The following is a 20,746-nucleotide window of genomic DNA, read 5'->3' as shown; positions in this document are numbered from 1 at the left end:
TTTAAAAAGTTACATTCAAATTATTCAATAAGTTCGACGAATTATTAAAGGATGGGTATCAATCGAAATGGGCTTGAAAACTCTTTATTTCTGACCTTTATTTAGGAGGGTTGCAACGTGTTTGAACAATCAAATTCAAATTAGTTCATCTGCTATTGAAACACACGTGTATCATAATGTCAGGCGAGAGATTTAAGTTTGAAATAAATTTTTAAAAGTCGAATTTACGTACACACAAGTTTTATGAAATATTTAGATATGGGTGTGATTCGAAAGAAATTTATGAAAGCTTTAGTTTGAAAATATCTTTAATTAGGCTGGCCACCTTTTCGAAAAAAAAAAACATATCGACCTAAAAGTATAGGTATTTTGTGTGATGTCATTCGATTTTCAGCGTGTTTTGAATTTTAAAAATTAGAGGTCAAATTAAAGACCTTAACCTGTAGATGGCGATAAAGTTTTATTTTTTTTACTAAAGATCTTTTTTATCGGTAAAGGGTGATTTGAAATTTGATGAAATTAAAAACCTGCAATATGCAAGACCTCTCTTCACTAAAAAACGGCTACACGGATTTAGATGAAATGTGGCACTTTTATCGCTTATAACTGTGACTTATATTTGGAAGTTTTTTAGATTTTTGAAATTCAATTTTGCGCGTTTTAACGCCATGCGGGTTCACTAGTTATCTCTATTTCAGTAGTAACCTCTTTTTAAATGACTACATTTCATTAAACTGTGGGAAAATACTAAGGGTATTCAGACTATTCTCGTTAATGTATTAATTCGTTTTTTTTGTAACTCGGCAACACTTCCAACTTCGAACGAACCTTATTATTTTTCTGGTTAAAATTACTTTCTAATCAGCTGACGTAAACTTCTTTTATTTATAAACATTTATTAATTCCATGGCAGAAAGGTTTATTGAACTATTGATAAACTGTATGCTCTTTTCGCAAATAAGTGACAGAAAGGAATCAGCCGACATTTTAACGCGTGTGTTACCACATTATCAGACTTTTCACCTCGTTAAGTTGGTAATGATATATTCGGTAATTTACAAAAACAAAACAATGGTGGGAGTTAATTAAGACCTTAACGAGTATAGTCTGAATACCCTTATTAACAAATCAAAAGAAGTTGTAATTTTTCTCTATAGAAGCTTTTATTTCATGCATAATTACTTTGCAGCAGTCACAAGGAGATGTCTCACCAGTCACAACTTTAAATATTTTTTAATATTTCTATGAAGATTATATAAGCCTCATTTTTATTGAAAACGAAAGCGTATAATTCATATTTTACAACACAAATACATCGTTCGTGAATATTAAGTGTTTTGGCTAAAATTCATATTTGAGTGCACAAAGGTAAAATAGAGTTCTTTTCAGTCTCCCACCAGTCACATCCATTCAAATGATAGTAACATAAAACTAAGAAATCGTTTGGTATTTTTGTTAAAGCAATTTTATACATTAGTTATCGTTCTATGTTAAAAAATATCTTTCGACGACATAGTTAAAATTCACAATTGATCAGCTTCTGGAGTAAAATGCCCCTTTAGTCACAATGGAATGGCCCAGAAATGGTATGGAATTCTTGAAACTCAATATTTTTCGATCGGAAAGCTCTATTTCTCTTCAGGAGACTTCCAATAATAACACCCAATTACTTGTTCAACCATTTTTTAATGATAACTATGGAACTACATATATGGAAAACTTTGAGCGCTGTGAGCCACCTTTAAATCTTTTTTGATTGACCTATTCAGGCCATTCGCACATTTCTAGGGGGTGAGACTGAACATCCACATTTATTTTTCTCCATATAATTAAGGTTCACCCTAATGTTGATATGTATACAGACAACAGTTAAGACAACATAAAGCAAACATACGTTTTATAGAATTACAAGAATGTATTTTATCGAATTTAAAGCATATACATACATACATTATGTAGTTACACACGCGCAAAGTTATCTTCTTATGTCTTTTATTCTTGCTTTCATTAATACATCTGTGTTGTGTTTTTTATAATCGTCCCAATAAAAACTGTTGGTTTAAAAAAAGGGTTCAAAATACACGTTGATGATGATTTATTTTTTAATTTGAAAAATATGACTTAAAGTAATTTAAAGTGGGAATACTTTCGTTGCTACCACTAAAGTTCAAAGTAAGAAATACATATTTCAACAAGTATTTCTTCTTTTTGTTGAATCGGAGTTCATATGAATTTTGTTCTGGCTTTTGTGACATACAGATTTCTATACACATTAAACCCGAAATTCATCAAAAATAAAATGAATTTGAATGATTTACAAATAGAATTTTTTTATAAAGCTTTTAAATCCATTTTATTTATGAATGTGTTTGTAGTAAATGTATTATATTTTTCGAAGCCTTAAAAAGTTCGATATATTCTTCGTCTAGACAAATATACGTTTGTTATTCGTATTATATTGACGCCTATTATTGATAACTATTTACGTTCATCTGTATATTTCAGTATATAGTACTTCTCACAATGTATTCAAAATGTAAAGTATACTTCCTTTCGTAGGATGCGGGAGTCGAAAAAATTTGTATTTTTTTAATTTATTAGCATATATGGATAATGAAATAATTGGAAGATTGAAAATCTTAATGTTTCCATTTTAATATGATAAAACTTGAAACTAAAATATATTGCCCTTTATTGCTATGACTTGAGAAAGCAGCTATCAAAATCGTTTTCCATTGAATTTACATAATTTTGTAAATATTTGTTACCTATGCATATTTTATCAAAAACCTGTATGCACTTTATGCTTCCTATAAACGGATTCTTACCAAGTATGTCTTTTTTGTGGGCTCACGTACAAATATTTGTCAAAGCTTAAATGATCAAAGCATGAATACTAAACCAGAACTAAAATATTTAAGTAAATAATAAATATGCAAACGCATACTTTTGGTCAACTAATTAAGTTAGTAACTTTTGACCAGCATTGGCTATTTTTCTTTTGTTAATGTTTATTATTTCTTATAAAAGTTATAAAAGAAATTTCGATTCTACTTTATATTGGAAGAAAATGTGTTGTGCATTAGCAAAAAAAAAAAATTATAAAAATCAACACGAATTCATAGTGAACTGAAACTTGCTCTAAAATTCAATGAGGAATAATTCTGCATACATAAAATGTTTCTAAAAAGTTTGAAATTTGGGTGAAATTTTTTTGAATTTTTGTAATTTTTGTACAAAGTTTGAAATATGGATTTATATGGTGCTTGTTATTTAATGAGCTAGACTTTTACTAAAGATAATAAACATTAAAAGAAAATTTGCCAAAACTGGTCAAAATGTCACTAACTTAATTAGTTGTACACAATATGTAAATGTCATGTTATATAATAATATTTTGCACACTGGTTGTTAGTTTTAATAATCGATTCGATTGCTATTTTTTGCGCAGTATAAAAATTTTAAATTAAACGAAAGTATTGAAATACATAATTTAAAATAATGGCAAAACAAAAAAAATAAGAATAAGCAAAAAGACTTTCATGTTAATGTTAATATGCTGCATAAGAGCATAATAATTTGCGAGTTAGCAATATCTAGCGATGTTTGCATATAAAATTTCTCGAATGGCTGTTAACATAAAAACTAGCAGCTCAAACCTCAGCATTCGCATTATCGCCGTTTGCTGCCTCCCCAGTGCTGGCAGTTGCTTCGTTGTCATCAGCAGCTTTCTCAGCCTCTGCGCCATCCTTTTTCTCCTCAACGGTCTCTTTATTTTCCTTGTTCTCATCATCGTCTGCTTTTGTTGCTACTTTGACTTCACCGTTTTCCTGTTTTAGCTCTAGCTGTGCACTAGAAACAGCTGTCGTGTCGGCTGGTGCCAATTTCAAGAACTGTTCCAACGTATCTATCTCATTGGCCAAGTCAAATGCATCATAGTCGCCACAGTATTCTTCTTCGTTGAATATTTGCGGTGGCAGTGGGTGGCGCGGATCAGTGTCGCTAACTGTCGCTCCATTGCTCGTCGATTTCGTTTGCATTAATTCCTTCTCGCTTTCTTTTCCTGGCTCAGTGATGTCCACTACGTCGTACTTGATATTTTTACTGTCAAGGATCATCAAAACACGCTGTTGACGTTTCTTTACCTATCAAAGAAAAAAGGAAAACATAATTACTAGGGGGATTGAATCGGATTTTCCAAACCGGTTTCCACCGGGTTTTTGGATGTCCATAGGCGATTTTTTTTAATATTGATTTTTCGAATATCGAATAAACCGGATTTTTTTATCGAATAAATCGGTTTTTTTATTTCAAACAAAAGTTTTCAGTTTTTCGATGAGTTTTCAAGCTAAAAAAAAAAAGTCCTATATTTATCTTATTTATAGTCCGTTTTGGCTACTTTTTATAGTATATGTATACTGGTTATGTAAGCAAGACCATTTTTGTCTCGTTAGGTGGCGCCAGGGTCGAGATATTTTGAGAACCCGTATTTATGCTCTGATTTGCTTCACATTTGGCATGTTTAATTGAAACATAGAGACATACATAGATTTGCAAATGGAACCGCTGGTGGCGCTTTTTTAAAGGAAATTTTAACAACATAAAGCCAGGTGTCAGGTCAAATAATTCAGCTGATTAAACATGAAGCAGAAAAAATTTATTAAGTTTATTAATTTCCAATATTACTACAAAAACTTGTATACAAAAAGTCTTAAGGCTCTGTTATGCATGTTGTTGTTGTTGTTGTTGTTGTAGCGGCTACAACAACCCCGCCCAGATCGGTTAGTCCCTCAATCGTTGTCGTCAAGCTCCACTAACGGCAGCCCTAGGAAGCGTGCAGCCTCGACGGGGTATGTCCATAGGGACAGGGGCGCTAGCGTGGTGGGGTTTAGAGGGTATGCGAAGAGATGCTGTGAGTCATGGGGCGACTCTCCGTATGCCGGGCATTCATTTGGAATATCTTCGCTTAATGTGCTTAGGTATGAGTTAAACCTGCTGCAGTAACCAGAGCGTAGTTGGGCTATTGTGGTCCGAGTCTCCCGAGGCAGACGAAGTTCTGTCTCGTCCACGTCTGGTGGAACGGCATTCACAGGTCGGGAGTCTACATAACTCGAGACTGCCTCTCTGTGAATGCCGTTCAAGGCCTGTCGATAGGTTGTCGGGTCCAGGGGTTGTTTGATGAACCTCTGGACTTCGTCCGTCAGTTCGTAGAGATGCCTCCTGACGTTCCTGGGCGAAGGCTCTTCTGCAAGGAGTTGCCTGTTTGGATGGCCACATCTGTGACTCCCAACCAGGAACTCCCTGCAGAGCATTATGTTATGCTCCTTAACTGGGAGCATGTGGGCCTCCTCGTGCATGTGGTGTTGCGGCGACATCAGGAGGTATCCTGTCGCTGTCCTAAGTGCCGTGTTCTGGCAAGTCTGCAGCTTCATCCACTGCGTCCTACTAGTCCCCGGTGACCACACTGGCGCAGCGTAGCTCAGAACCCGTCGGCCAATTGCCTTGTACGTTGCCAGCAACGTTTCTTTGTCCTTGCCCCAGGTGCTGCCGGCTAGCGACTTGAGGATCTTGTTGCGGCTTTGTACTTTGTTGACAATTGCGGTTGTATGCACCGAGAAGGAGAGCAGACTGTCGAATGTTACTCCGAGTATCTTCGGCTTGTTCACCGTCGGTCCAGGTGGTAAAAAGTGTGGCTGAGTATTTTGTAGGGGAGAGGGTTAGGCTCCGTGAAGTGAAAAAGCGAGAAAGCTCGGCGAGATAACCGTTTACTTTCGAACACAAGTCATCAATTCCATTCCCGGACGCCATGATCGAGCAATCGTCGGCATAAGAGACAATCGAGACTCCCTCTGGTGGTTGAGGTAGCTTTGAAATATAAAAGTTAAACAGTAATGGGGAAAGGACACCACCCTGTGGAACCCCCTGTTTTATTTTCCTCGGTTTGCTCGATTTGTCTCTAAAAGTTACCGACGAGTGACGACCACTCATATAATTCGCCGACAACCGTTTGATTCCCTGTGGGAGAGAGGAGGCCTCTAGCATTGAATGGCTGACAGTGTCAAACGCCTTAAGACAGGTCCAGCGCTGCTAGAATGGTTATCTCACAGGGGCGCTTTCGGTTTAGGCCACGAGTTATCTGGGTATTTATGGCGTTAAGTGCTGTTGTTGTACTGTGCACTTTACGAAACCCATGCTGATGCTGCGCTGGGGTCAGGTGGTTCGTGAAATACGGGAGTAGGAAGGCCTCTAGTGTCTTCGCTACCGGGGAAAGGAGGGTTATCGGTCGATAAGACTCTCCTTTGTTGGCTGATTTCCCCAGTTTGAGCAGTGGGACCACTCTCCCCATCTTCCAGATGTCTGGAATGACGAGAGTGGCCATTGAAAAGTTGAGGACCCCCGTTGGTACGCTACTCTTGGTTTTGGCAGTTTGTGCAGCCTTCTTGACGTTTGGCTTTATCCACCGGAGGATGCAGGATGAACTGCCGGTAGAAATAGCTCGCACATCGCTTCGGGTCCGACGAAGCGTGTTCACCAAAGTCTATTTCAACTCTGTCGTCACGCTTCGTCGCGTTGGAAAATAACCTCACGGTTGACCAAAGCTTACTCACACCAGAGGCGAAGTTGCAGGTCTTCAGGTGCTCTTCCCATTTCTTCCGCTTATGTACGTTCAGAAGTTGCCGAATCTCCGAGTTGAGATCCCGAATGCGGGGATTTCCGGGATCGGCCTGACGAAGGTTGTCGCGCTCATCGGCTAGGACAGCCGCTTCTGCAGGAAAATTCGGCCGAGGGTCCGAGATGCATCCCGCTGGGATGAAGCGGGCTGCAGCAGCAGTGACAACCCTGCGGGACTTACGTTCACCTACGCGAACGTCGGTTGGTATGGGTAGTGCAGTGAAGGCGCTTTCAGTAACATCCGCGAAGCCTTTCCAATCAGCTTTAGAAAAGTTGACATAGGTCCGGTGATCCGCGGAAGCAAAGTCAGCTGGTTTATCAATCGAGATGATTATGGGCATATGGTCTGATGCTAAAGTCAGCATAGGTCGCCATGATACGCTGTTTATCAGACCAGCGCTGACTATTGTTAGGTCTGGCGAGCTGCAGCAGCTGCCCATAATCCTGAATGTCGAATCGTCTATCTGCTCAGCTAATTGTGTTCCCCTACGATCGTTTGACAGGCTTGATTGCCAAAGATCGTGGTGCGCATTGAAGTCACCAACTAGGATACGGGTTTCACCTCTGAGGAGCGCACCTATGTATATCAGGGTGATATCCTGCCGGGCAGCTGGTGCAGAGGGTATGTATATGTTAAATATTTCGAGCTCGACATCGCCTGACCGGATAGCAATTCCCTGACATTCTAGGATGGTATCCCTGCGGTCGATGTCTGCTTCGATAAGACGATACTGCACGGTGTGGTGCGTGATGGACGCTAGGCCTCCACCAATATCTCGCTTGCGATCTCGACGGTGCACGTTGTATCCGGCGCAATTCAACAGTGTTGAATTGCCGTGCAGCTTCGTCTCTTGGACCGCAGCTATTAATATTCCGTGCCGACCCATGAAAACCGTTATCTCCTCGATCTTGCTCTGAAATCCGTTACAGTTGAATTGTAAAATCTTCGTGTGCCTAGGGAGACTTATTGGAATGTGGGGTGTTAGTTATGTGTGTTGCCGTGCCGCCACATGCTGTGCCTGCTGCTGCTGAGGCTGTTGCCCTGTGGTGTTAGTGGTCGGCGTCGCAGCTAGGGGTTGCGGCCGAGCAGACTCTAGACCTGTGAATGCCGTTCTAGGCACACCACCACCGGACATAGACGAGACGGAGCTTCATCTGCCTCGGGAAACACGAACAACAATAGCCCAACTTCGATCTGGCTACTGCAGCAGGTTAAACTCCTACCTAAGTAGATTTAATGAGGATGTGCCAAATGAGTGTCCGGCATGCGGAGAGACCCCACATAACTCGAAACATCTCTTTGCATTCCCGGAAAACCCGACAACCCTAACGGCTTTGTCCTTGTGGACCGACCCGATAGAGGCTGCACTCTTCCTAGGGCTGCCGTTAGTGAAACTTGACGACAACGACTGAGATATCAACCGATCTGGGCGGGGTTGTTGTAGCCGCTACAGCATGGGCCTTCATAGTCCCTCGTCCAATCTCGCGTGGTGCCCAGTCTTGAGCACGCCCTAAACTAACACCAGCCAAGGCAGGTGTTGCACTTGACTGATGTCACATTACGGAATGTCCTGGACTGGCATACCGTGCAGATTGTCGGAGGAACTAACAGTTGTTGACGGTGGCGTGTGGGTGGTGGTGCAGTTGTATCTGTGGTGTGGTCTGTTGTGTCTGTGGTATTGTTTATTGTATTGTGTTGTGGTACGGTTGTGTTTGTGGTGAGTTGCTCAGGCGGACTCTGTTGTGCCGTGGAGGCAGCTCGATTGGTGCAGCAAGGGGCCACGTACGCAGTGGTTTCAAGTTTAAAGTATATCATCAACCCTATATCCAATTCTATGTGAATAAATCGCTCCCATAATTTAATTTGTGCATTCAATATATTTCACAATTAACTTAAATTCTAAATTACAAATATTTGTGCTACGATATCGACACAGTAAAATAAAAAAATGGTATTTATTAGTAAAATAAATATCTTAATACATTTATATTTCAGTTAAACCTGAGATGTTCAATCGCACTGCAATATTGTTCTATCCATTTTTCCAGTGCTAAAATAATTTTCACCACATAAAATTGCTGCACAACACCCTTATTGCCGAAAAAGCGTTGCTTGCAACACTAGTCCTTTATGGGGGCCAAATTTGGTGGAACAAAATAGCTAAGTTTGTTTACTGGATATACTGAGTATTCAACGTCCCAAACGATCTTGCGCGCAAAGCAAAACTCCAGAGGCGCTGAATTTATGTATGAGTTCATGAATAAACTATGAGCGGTATACAATGAATCTCAAACAATTGCATAAAGAGAAGCAAGCCAAGCGAAGTGGAAGCGATCAGCGATTGTGAAAGATATTCATGCTCACTAGTTTACAAGCAAGCCAAGCAATTGTGAGAGAGTAACATTTTTTAGTGAGAGCAAGTTTGAGTGAACAAACCGGTGATACCATGGTTGCCACTCGCCAACATTTTTTTCTACCAAAATCTCTTAAGAAAAGTTACCAAAAATTACCAAATCTTCACTATCAAAATCTTCACTTCTTCAGTGAGGAAAAAATATGCTGAATAACACTGCTATATTTCATAACAAATATGTATATACTTACAGCCCGGTTCTGTGCACTTAATAAATTCAATATTTTTATAATTTGTCAATTTTTGATTATTTATCAAGAACTCCCAGTTCTAGCACAGAAGTTTAAATCTATTTTCTTGATAAATTATCAAGATTGAAAATGCTATTGACAATTATAATAATTTTTTTTATTAGAAAATATTTTTCTATCAATTAATTACTGCATGTGCCAGGGTAGGAGTATGATGTAATGTGGAACGATTTTCCATCATCCCTTGTCAAATTTGGTTTGGAGACAAACCGGTTTCGGCGTTGTGCCATTTTCAGTGTAATTTTTCGTTCGGAATGTGCCGATACTTGGACCTGCGACTCACGGAATAATAGTACCGGCAGACAAAAAAGTGGCGGGTGCTTTTAACCGTTCGTTTGACTCGTGCGAAATTTCGAGTAAATTGCGAAAATTGCTATTTTTTGCTATTTTTTCGGTTTTTCATAATTTACTGTACGTCGAAATATATGTCGGTAGGTGTCGAAATACATGTCGGTAGATGGGTCTGGTAAAAAGCACGCGACATTTTTTTTTTTTCAAAACGATTTATGGACCCTACCAAAAATTGCCAGATGGCCAGTATTAAAACATGAGAGGGTAAAATTCAAAATTTATCGCAAAAATTCGAAAGTTGTTTTAAAAGTGCAGCCCTTGGTGCTGCCACTGTAATTCAAATATTTCCAGTATTCGAATATGAGATGACTCTAATTTAATAGAAGTAATTTTGTAAAAGTGTCAGTAGTGCTGCCACTGAAACTCGAGGGGTTTTTATAATTATGCATATTCAAAACATAATTCATTTCTTTCTAGTAATGCAAATAGATGTTTAGTTGCAAAAGTTACCAAAACGAAATAAAAGTTACCAAGTTACCAAACCGTTTAAAAGTTACCAATTTTGGTAGAATGTTACCAATTATGGCTGCCATGGGTGATACATGAGCATGTGAGCATATTCATAAGCTGAGCTATTCACTGCCGAACTCTGGCCACAGTTATGCGGTAACATTCATAAAAAAAATATTCCGACGAATTCATAACCTTCTCATTTCTTTGAAGTCGGTTAAAAAGAAATATAGACAAAACTGGTCGAAATAAGCCGTTTATTTTATTTCTACCATTAGTATGCATGTATATATGAAATTCTTTCAATCAAAAAATACATTTTTTTGCATCGAGCTTTTTTCGACATACCTTAAGTTACTTTATCAGATTTGTACACGCTAAAGTATTATTAAATGCGTATTCATACATTCAATTACTGTTGTTGTTGTTGTTGTTGTTGTTGCAGCATACAAGTTCCCCAAAGAGTTTTTGGAGAGTGTTGCTGGAGTGACAGTCCTTGGCCAAATATAAATCTGGGTCGTTCCGGTTACGTAGACCCGACTGTCTTTTGTTTTCTTGCTTATGAAATAATTTTCATTTTAAATAAAAAGGTAGGTTTCAAGCCCATTTATTTATTATTTATTTTATGATAGGAGAGCTTCTCAAACAATAATGAAGCAATTTTTTATACCCGAGCGCACTTGTGCACAAGGGTATATTAACTTTGTTCACATAACGGTTGTTTGTAACAGCCAAAACGAATCGAGATAGATATAGACAAATGTATACATAAATGGTCATAATGAATAGAGAAGTCGATTAAGCTATGTCTGTCTGTCCGTCCGTCCGTGTACACGATAACTCGAGCAAAAATTGAGATATCTCAACGAAATTTGGTAGGTAGGTTTCCATTTATCCAAGGTAGGTTGGTATTGGGCGAAATCGGACTGTAATCACGCCCACTTCCGATATAACGGTAATTTTCAGGAATACGAAAACTGCGATATTTTAGTAGCTACTGAAGATTATTCACTCAAAATTGATATTTACAATAAATTTTAGACGAAAAATAAGAATATTATAAATTTTTAGAAAATGGGCGTAGCCGCGCCCACTTATGGTTATATGTGTATATCTTGGTAACCGCTGCACCAATTTCTTCCAAACTTGGCACAGTTGTTGGCCTTGGTACGGCATACCAAATGGCCTAAAATTTTTAAAATCGGACAATAACCACGCTCACATCCCATATAACGGTAATTTAGGGAAATACAAAATCTTCGATAAATCAGTAAATATTAAAGCTAATTTATTCAAAATTGATGCTTGCAACAATTCTTTACCAAGAAATAAATTTCTTTTGATAAAATTTTGGAAAATGGGCGTGACACCGCGAACTTATGATCACATATACATATGTATCTCGGTAACCTTTCTCTCGGTAGTTCTATTTATAGTTGCTTTTGATGAAATTAACAACATACTTAATAATTACAAAAGAATATCATATGTAATCTATGCCGATGATGTCATTCTGTTCACTAAATGTAAAGAGTTATCACAAGTGCATACGGATTTTAATCAAATCCTTACCGACATTTTCGTTTGGTCACATAATTCGGGAACATCTCTTGCTTATGAAAAATGTAAAATGTTACACCTTTGTAATAAACATGCTTGTCAACCGCTTAATTTAAGTATCAACAATGTTCATATTGCGAACTGCGATAGCTTAAGAATCTTAGGTATTATTTTCGATAAAAAAAACTGACTTACAAAGATCATTGTACTTATATTAAAAAAAAAACCTAATAACTCGCCTTAATATTGTTATATCGTTGTTATATATCGTCGAAGCACTGCTTTGTACACCCAACAACGCTTATAAACATAACGAAAGCACTTATCCTGTCAAAAGTGGACTATGGCCTAACAATCTATGGGCACTGCTCAAAAAGTCAGCTTAAATTAATATCACCAGAATACCACGCGGCAGCTCGGAGAAGCATACGTGCCTTCCCTACTTCACCACTGAAATGTATTTTAATGGAAGCTGGACTCCCGTCCTTACAAGAACGAGTAACTCATAACACACTGAGCCTAATACCTAAAATACTTAACGGCAATAATCGCACGCTCAACAAATTGGTAGCTTCAGAAGTTATAAGAAGGAGACCACTAAAACGTAAGTCCACAATCGCCAGATGTATTTCTTTGGCGAAGGAACTAGGTCTTACACTTACACCAAAGACTCCAGTATTCAAAACACCGCCGCCTTGGCAATGCCTCAATAGTTTTATTTGTCCCGAGCTCATGGCCTATCACAAAACGAATACTTCACCACTAGTTTTTCGAAGTTTTTTTGGAACTCAACACAGACTTTAAAAACAAAGGTTGGAATTTTTTATATACGGACGCGTCGAAAACCATTTTTCATACAGCATTTGCAGTTGTCGACGAAAGCAAAAATACCTTGCGTGCGGGTCTACTCTATCCTTTTTGCTCAGTTTACACAGCTGAAGTAGAAGCAATACGTCAAGCGGTTAAAATTGCATTTATCACAAACAAGATCTGCATCGATAGTCTTTCCGCAATTAACATGTTGACTAATGTGAAGAATAAAAACGCCCTTGCTTTGTCAATACGCTCCATGTTGGCAGAACGAAAGCAAATGATAAAAATTATGTGGGTCCCAGGCCATGTTGGTACTGCCGGCAACGAAGCGGCTGATCAGAGAGCAAAACTTGCCACTAACGAACCACTAATTACTTGCCAGGCTGTACTAAATAGTGACGTACTCCTACTAATACAAAGGCAAATGACAAATACTAAGATACAGGATTGGACCAACTTCAGACATCACTATTCTAATTATAACCTAGAGGGAAAGAAACCAAGTTTTCCACTGAACGTATCCTGTAAAGATTTAAGACTCATTACTCGGCTGCGAATTAGTCACTCAATCATCACGCATAGCCACATTCTGAAAGGAACAAATAAACCGCAGTGTCCATATTGCAATTCAAATAACCTCACAGTAATTCATCTTATTGACGAATACCCATCGTTTAACACAATCAGGAAAGAAGTTTTCGGTATTAATACCCCGTCGATCTACTTAAAAGAGGTGGAAACAAGAAACATACAAACAGTCGCAAAATTTGTTAGATTAACGAATTTAAATAAACTGATATGTATTATGTATAGGTTAAGTATGTATATTGAATTAATCTTAATCAGTTTTTCTAGAGAGCCGAAGGTCTATGCAACTAGTGCTCCTTAATTATTGTAAGTCAGTGATTGATCACTTTCTTTCTATATAATAATAATAATAATAATAATAATAATAAAAGCTAATTTATTCAAAATTGATGCTCGCAACAATTCTTTACCAAGAAATACGTTAATGATACAATTTTGGAAAATGAGCGTGGCACCGCCCACTTCTGATCACATATATGTATCTCGGTAACCGTTCTACCAATTTGTACCAACACCCGGTATGGTTATTGTGCTTGCCACATAAAAGCAAAACGTTGAAAATTATTGAAATCAGACTAAAATTACGGCCGCTTTTCATATAACGATAAATTTCAGAAATGCTTGAAACTTCAATATATCGAAATTTAAGGACGCTAAGTTACTCAAAATTGATACACCCCGGCTTACCATGTAGCGGTAGCTTTCGGAAAGGTGAAAAACATATATTTAATACTTGCGCCGGGTATTTAATGTTCGGCTCCGCCCGAACTTAGACTTTCTTACTTGTTTGAATTAAGTTTTTGGCGGCCGCTGGTCAAAGCAACATCGCACAAAAATTAAAAAAAGTTTGTTTTTAACAGCGGTCGCCCCTCGGTAGGCAATGGCAAACCTCCGAGTGTATTTCTGCCATGAAAAAAAGCTTCTCATAAAAATACAATCGCCGTTCGGAGTCCGCGTAAAACAGTAGGTCCCTCCCCTTTGTGTTACATCATCAAGGTGCACGCCACAAATCGGAGGAAAAGCTCCGCCAAACACTAACATAAGTATAAGCCCCAATCTATTAAGTTATTGAAAAATAATGAATATCTAAATCTCGGGATAAATCCCGGGATTGTGATAACGAGATCCCGAAAATCCTGGGATCGTAAAAAACGAAAAGTTTAACATCCCTAATGTAGAACCTAACTTAGGGGTTACGCCGGGCAATATTGTCATGACAATAATGTCAAAATGATGTGTTTGTTGTAAACACGGCGAATTAATAATACAATAATAATTGCATGCGATTTAACTTGTTTATGAACACGTTTTGTTCATTTAACTGGTTCAAGCCTATTTAACATGTTTAGCTCGTTAATTTGAACGTAGTATTAAAAAAAATCCAAAAAAACCTGTACACCTTGTTTAGAAATGACCGAAATAAATATGTATGTATAAGTTTTATATTTATTTTCACCGTTATTCACATTTAACATTGTTGAATTGTGCCGGGTACAACGTGCACCGTCGAGATCGCGAGCGAGATAATGGTGGTGGCTTAGCGTTCATCACGCACCACACCGTGCAGTATCGTCTTATCGAAGCAGACATCGACCGCAGGGATACAACCCTAGAATGTCAGGGCATTGCTATCCGGTCAAGCGATGTTGAGCTCGAAATATTTAACGTGTACATACCCCCTGTCATCTGCTGCCCGGCAGGATATCACCCTGATATAGGTGCGCTCCTCAGAGGTGAAAACCGGTTGGTAGTAGGTGACTTTAATGCGCACCACGATCTTTGGCACTCAAGCCTGTCAAACGATCATAGGGGAACTGATTTGGCTGAGCAGATAGACGATTCGACATTCTGCACAATGAACGACGACGCACCCACCAGGATTATGGGCACCTGCTGCAGCTCGCCAGACATAACAATAGTCAGCGCTGGTCTGATAAACAGCATATCATGGCGACCTATGCTGACTTTGGCATCAGACCATCTGCCCATAGTCATCTCGATCGATAAACCAACCGACTTTGCTTGCGCGGAGCAGCGAACCTATATCAACTTCTCTAAAGCTGATTGGAAAGGCTTCGCGGAATTTACTGAAAACACCTTCCCTGCTCTCCCCACACCAACCGACGACAACCTTGGTGAACGTAAGTTCCGCAGGGCTGTCACCGCTGCTGCAGCTCGCTTCGTACCGACAGGATGCATTACAGAACCACGTCCAAATTTCCCTGCCGAAGCGGCTGTTCTAGCCGATGAGCGTGACAGCCTCCGTCAGGCCGATCCCGGAGATCCCTGTATCAGGGATCTCAACGCGGAGATTCGACAACAGAGCCGCGGAGCACGACGACAGAGTCGAAATTTCTTTCGGAGACCATGCTTCGTCGGACCCGGAGCGATGCGCGAGCTATTTTAGCCGGCAGTTCATACTGCATCCTCCGGTGGACAAAGCCAAGTGTCGAGTGACCAGAAGGCTGCACAAACTGCCAACAACTTGTGCCCCCCTTGCTTTCACTTGCGGTGAAGTTCAGGTGGCCATCGGGAAGGCGAAAGCCTCCAAAGCCATGGGTCCCGACGGAATATGCATGCTGATGCTAAAAATTTGGGTCCTGCGGGAGTAGCGTACCTAACGGAGGTACTCAATTTGTCAATGGCCACTCGCATCATCCCAGACATCTGGAAGGTGGGGAGAGTGGACCCAGTGCTCAAACTGGGGAAACCCGCCAACAAAGGAGATTCGTATCGACCGATAACACTCCTTTCCGCGGTAGCGAAGACACTTGAGGCCCTGCTGCTCCCGTATATCACGAACCACCTTACCCCAGCGAAGCCTCAGCATGGTTTCCGTAAAGTGCACAGTACAACAACAGCACTAAACCCCATAAACACTCAGATAACTCTTGGCCTTAACCGTAACCGTCCCTCTGAGAGAACGATTCTAGTAGCGTTGGACCTGTCAAAGGCATTTGACACTGTCAGCCATTCCACGCTACTAGAAGATATAGAGGCTTCCTCTCTCCCAAAGAGGCTCAAACGGCGGTCGGCAAATTATCTGAGTGGTCGACACTCGTCGGTAATGTTTAGAGACAAATAGAGCAAACTTAGGAAAATAAAACAGGGGGTTCCACAGGGTGGTGTCCTTTCCCGCTACTGTTCAACTTTCATATTTCAAAGCTCCCTCAACCACCAGAGGGAGTCTGGATTGTCTCTTACGCCGACGATTGCTCGATCATGGCGACTGGGAATGGAATTGATGACTTGTGTTCGTAAGTAAACGGGTATATCCCCGATCTTTCTCGCTTCTTCACTGCAAAGTGTCTAGCCCTCTCCCCTACGAAATCCTCTGCGACCTTGTTCACCACCTGGACGAAGGAGGTCAGGCTATCGCTGGGAATTCACGTCGATGATACACTAACTCCGACGGTGAATAACCCCAAAATACTCGGAGTAACATTCGACAGCCTGTTCTCCTTCTCTGCGCACGCAACCGCTATTGTCAACAAAGTACAGAGCCGCAACAAGGTCCTCAAGTCGCTAGCCGGCAGTACTCGGGGCAAAGACAAAGAAACGTTGCTGGCAACATAAAAGGCAATATGCCGGCCGGTTTTAAACTACACAACACCAGTGTGATCGCCGTGGACTAGAAGGACGCAGTGGATGAAGCTACAGACAACACAGGACAGCGACTGGATGCCTCCTGATGTCACCTGGACACCACCTCTATGACGAGGCGAAAATGCTCCCAATCAAGGAGCATAACATAATGCTCTGCAAGCAGTTTCTGGTTGGAAGCCACAGATGTGGCCACCCAAAGAGACAGCTGCTTGCAGAGGAGCCCTCGCCTAGGTACGTCAGGAGGCATCTATACGAACTGACAGACGAAGTCCAGAAGTTCATCAAGCAGCCTCTGGTCCCGTCAGCATACCGACAGGCCCTGAACGGCATTCACAGGGACTCAGTCTCGAGTTATGTAGACTCTAGACCTGTGAATGCCGTTCTAGGCACACAACCACCGGACACTGACGTGACGGAGCTCCTTCTGATGTGCCAAATGAGTGCCCGGCGAAACATCTCTTCGCATGACCAGAAAACCCGACAACCCTAACGGCTTTGTCCCTGTGGACCGACCCTGTAGAGGCTGCACGCTTCTTAGGGCTGCCGTTAGTGGAACTCGACGACAACGACTGAGATATCAACCGATCTGGGCGGGGTTGTTGTAGCCGCTACAACAACAACAACGACATGCCAATTTTTGGTCAATATCTTAGGCTCGCCCAAGTCCATTAAAGTTCAATGTGCTCAAAAAATAAAAATTAATAAATACATTAATTAATATATTTTTTTTTATAAAATTGCAAGTATCTTCGAAAGTATTAGTCCTACATAATTGCGTATATGGACCTTTTTTGTAGATAATTGAAGTAAGCTAAGAACAAATTTTTTTAGCACTTGAACTTTGATGGACTTGGGCGAGCCTAAGATATTGACCAAAAGTTGTCCTCTTTCACACAGATAGTGTTTAGAGCATAATGAACCATATTTGTGCTATTACCAATCAAAATTCTAAAAAAGCGGATTTTCGGCCCAAGCTATTGAACATACATATCTACTAATTATACAAATATTAGGATATCACTTCGGTCTGCTCCATACTTCATGAATCTCGAAATGGTGGCACGTAGGCAGAAAGTTGTGATTCATGGCGATTTACTGTGATTGTAAAACAATGGGTGCACATACAAAAATACATGCATATGTGTGTACATAAGTACCTACACGCATAGGTATGTGCATATGAACATCCATATATGTATACTCATGTACATATGTATGTACATACGTACTTTCATCAAGACTTACAACTAAAATGGTGATATGGACGATTTTTTAATTCAAATACGTATAATGCTGCGCTTCAGGTATACTCAAACTCGACTTCTTATGGCATTATAAATATGCTTTTATTAATCAATTAACAGGTGGCATTAAACAAAATAACCAGAAAGATGTGGACATTAGCATATCGTTGAATGATGACAAACCTCTACCAACACTTTTACGATCGAAGACAAAATATATTTTGTATTTAGCAAACGCTAGCGCCAATACATCCATATGTACTACACTACCTCCCTGCCCGCCCACTGAACCTCGACCACAACGCTTATAACGATTAATTTTGTCGCATATTGCATACCATTCTCCCCGCCTAGTACATCTTATAGCTCGTTCTTAAAAATATTCGGACATGTCGACCGATTACCCTTATGCACTAACCAAAAAAATCTTCAAACAACGCATTGTGAAACGATGGACAACTACCTTTTATTCGCACATTCTGGGCAACTGCCCCACCCGCATACATCTACATACCTCACTTATTTTTTCAATAGCCGCAACTATCATTAGCACAATATTACATACTTACTTCCTTGTTACCGGACATTCCGCTAACGTACACCTTCAACACCATTTTTACGAGTTTAAATTCGTTCAGCAGCTCAATTTATTGCAAATATTTTTTTAGATAACTTTCAACCGAAGTTCACTTCTTTCTTTATTTTTCACCGTTGTCGTTTCTAAAATCTCAACTGCGACTCTGTGTCTCTACTTGCTTGTCCACCTTCGATACCAATTTCTAATGCGAAAGCAATAAAACTACCACCAGCTTTTGTTTGACGTGTATAGTTATTGGAAACCGTTTAATTTTATTTTATTTCACTCGAATAAATATTGAACTGATGCTATTTTTACAAGCTTTTTTTCTTATTAGACTTTTCTGATTTATGACTTTTCTTCCCGGATAGAGGTGCAAAAAAAGTCGATTCTGGCATCGGTACATCGATTTTTTATTTTTTTACACAACATCGATGTCTGTGGGGTGGAATCGATTAAAATCGAAGAAAGTTCCATCGCCACTTGTAAAAGTGAAGGCCCTACGGGCACTGTCTCACGATCAATATGGATCGCGATCCAGTACTGGCTGAACGCATGAACCAAAAATACAAGATAACGCACTCTTCTTAGTAGCCCGTTATAATCGCATTTATGAAAAAAGTAGGGCGATTTTGACATTAGCCGTTTGTTTACATTTGTTCGCCTTTTACAATTTGGTGGTGGCTTTTTCTTAATTTTCGCTTGTGACAACGTGTGTACACATAATGGGGTTTTCGCACCAAGCGATTTTTCAGGCAACTTTTGCGTTCAACTCACGCAGGGTTGCACGAAAAAAAAATGTTATGGCTAAAAATATCAAAATATAAAAAAATATCAAAATATTCGCCATAAAAAGGCGTTTGCATTGTTCAGCTTTGCATTCTTCTTTTGGTTGAACGGCCTTTCAACTAATCGCTTTCAGCAAAGTTGGTCGCCAGCCAACATTTAGGGCCGGTTACTCAATGTCTGGTTAACACAAACTGCGGTTAAACATCGTTATCGACGTCTACGACTCCATGCATACAACAGGGAGTCGGTAACGTCGATAACTATGTTTAACCGGGGATTAGCGTTAACTAGACATTGAGTAACCGGCCCTTAGCCATTCAACTATTTTTTCGTGCAACCTGCGTGAGTTGAACGCAAAATGTTAACGCAAAATCGCCGCGTGCCAACACCTTTTAAGGTAAAGAATAATTTAACGCAACGACATGATTTATAGAATGATTTTCGTAATAAAAATTATAGCTAGAAAATAACTTTTTTTTTTCTTTCGTTCGCGCGTGATCTTGAGTCTTAAGTTCATGGGATGAACAGAATGGCGAGGCTGAGGTATCTACCAAGATTTGTCAGAAGTTAAAATATTCTAAATGCTCTAAACTGCCCACAATATGTAGCTGTCGTTGTGGTGCACTATCGCTGATGTAGCTAGCGAAATAGCTTGTGGCTATGGTTGTTGTTGTGGCGGTACTATATTCTGGTTAGCCAGGTATGGTGTTCCATATTGATGCACCACTCTCAGCTATGATACACCTTTAGGGCCGGTTACTCAATGCCTGGCAGAGCTGTAAAATGATTGAATCAACATAGTCTGCATTCACTCGGCATTCCTTTCAAAATGTTGATTGTTGGTTTGTACAAATAAAAACTTCATTCCTGAGTGGCTTAAAATATTTGAAAACAAACAAACTGTGTTTTGTTATTGAATGCTAGATTGCCATTCAGTATAGAATGTGAATGTTCAGCAGCATTCGCACTCACACATGATTGTATATTTAGAATGAATGCACACTTTTTTTTACCATTCAGTACCAATAATTTGTTCCCAGGGTTGATATATTTTATACTTTAAAGTTTGAACATATCTGGAATTGAACTCAAAAACAAATATTTTATTTCCAAAGCAACTTATCGCAACCGTAGAGCAAAACAGACACATTTTGACATTTTTAGACATTTTTTCGCAGAAGAATATACAAAATTGATTTATCACAATTATTTTTGTACTAAATATTTTTTTCACAGTATACAGTGATCCAGGTAGCCAAAACAAAAAATGTAAACATGCTTATTTGACATTTTGTTTGAATGTATTGGTTGATATTTTTTCACAGTTGTCGTTTTCGTTAACCCAAATGAAATCCAATTTAAATATTTTCTTATAGTGAAAAATATTTTCAAGTCACATAAAATAAAATAACGAGAAACACGAAATTCCAA

The 20,746-nt window shown here is 39.5% G+C and overlaps 1 protein-coding gene across 1 annotated transcript; it reads right to left on the bottom strand.

The window, feature by feature from the left end:
- Window positions 1-2,064: 2,064 nt before the first annotated feature.
- Window positions 2,065-18,920, bottom strand: LOC118746271 (SH3 domain-binding glutamic acid-rich protein homolog). The gene is made up of 2 exons (XM_036480110.1): window positions 18,519-18,920; window positions 2,065-4,145 (listed from the first exon to the last, which is right to left on the bottom strand). The coding sequence occupies exons 1-2, from the start codon at window positions 18,561-18,563 to the stop codon at window positions 3,654-3,656; spliced, it is 537 nt and encodes a 178-aa protein (XP_036336003.1). The 5' UTR covers window positions 18,564-18,920; the 3' UTR covers window positions 2,065-3,653.
- Window positions 18,921-20,746: the final 1,826 nt, after the last annotated feature.

This window comes from Rhagoletis pomonella, unplaced genomic scaffold (assembly GCF_013731165.1).
Source record: "Rhagoletis pomonella isolate Grant_MI unplaced genomic scaffold, Rhpom_1.0 Rhpom_scaffold_00010, whole genome shotgun sequence".
NCBI classification, from domain to species: Eukaryota; Metazoa; Arthropoda; class Insecta; order Diptera; family Tephritidae; genus Rhagoletis; species Rhagoletis pomonella.
The sequence above is the reverse complement of the archived record's forward strand: the minus strand, read 5'-3'. Positions and strand labels throughout refer to the sequence as shown.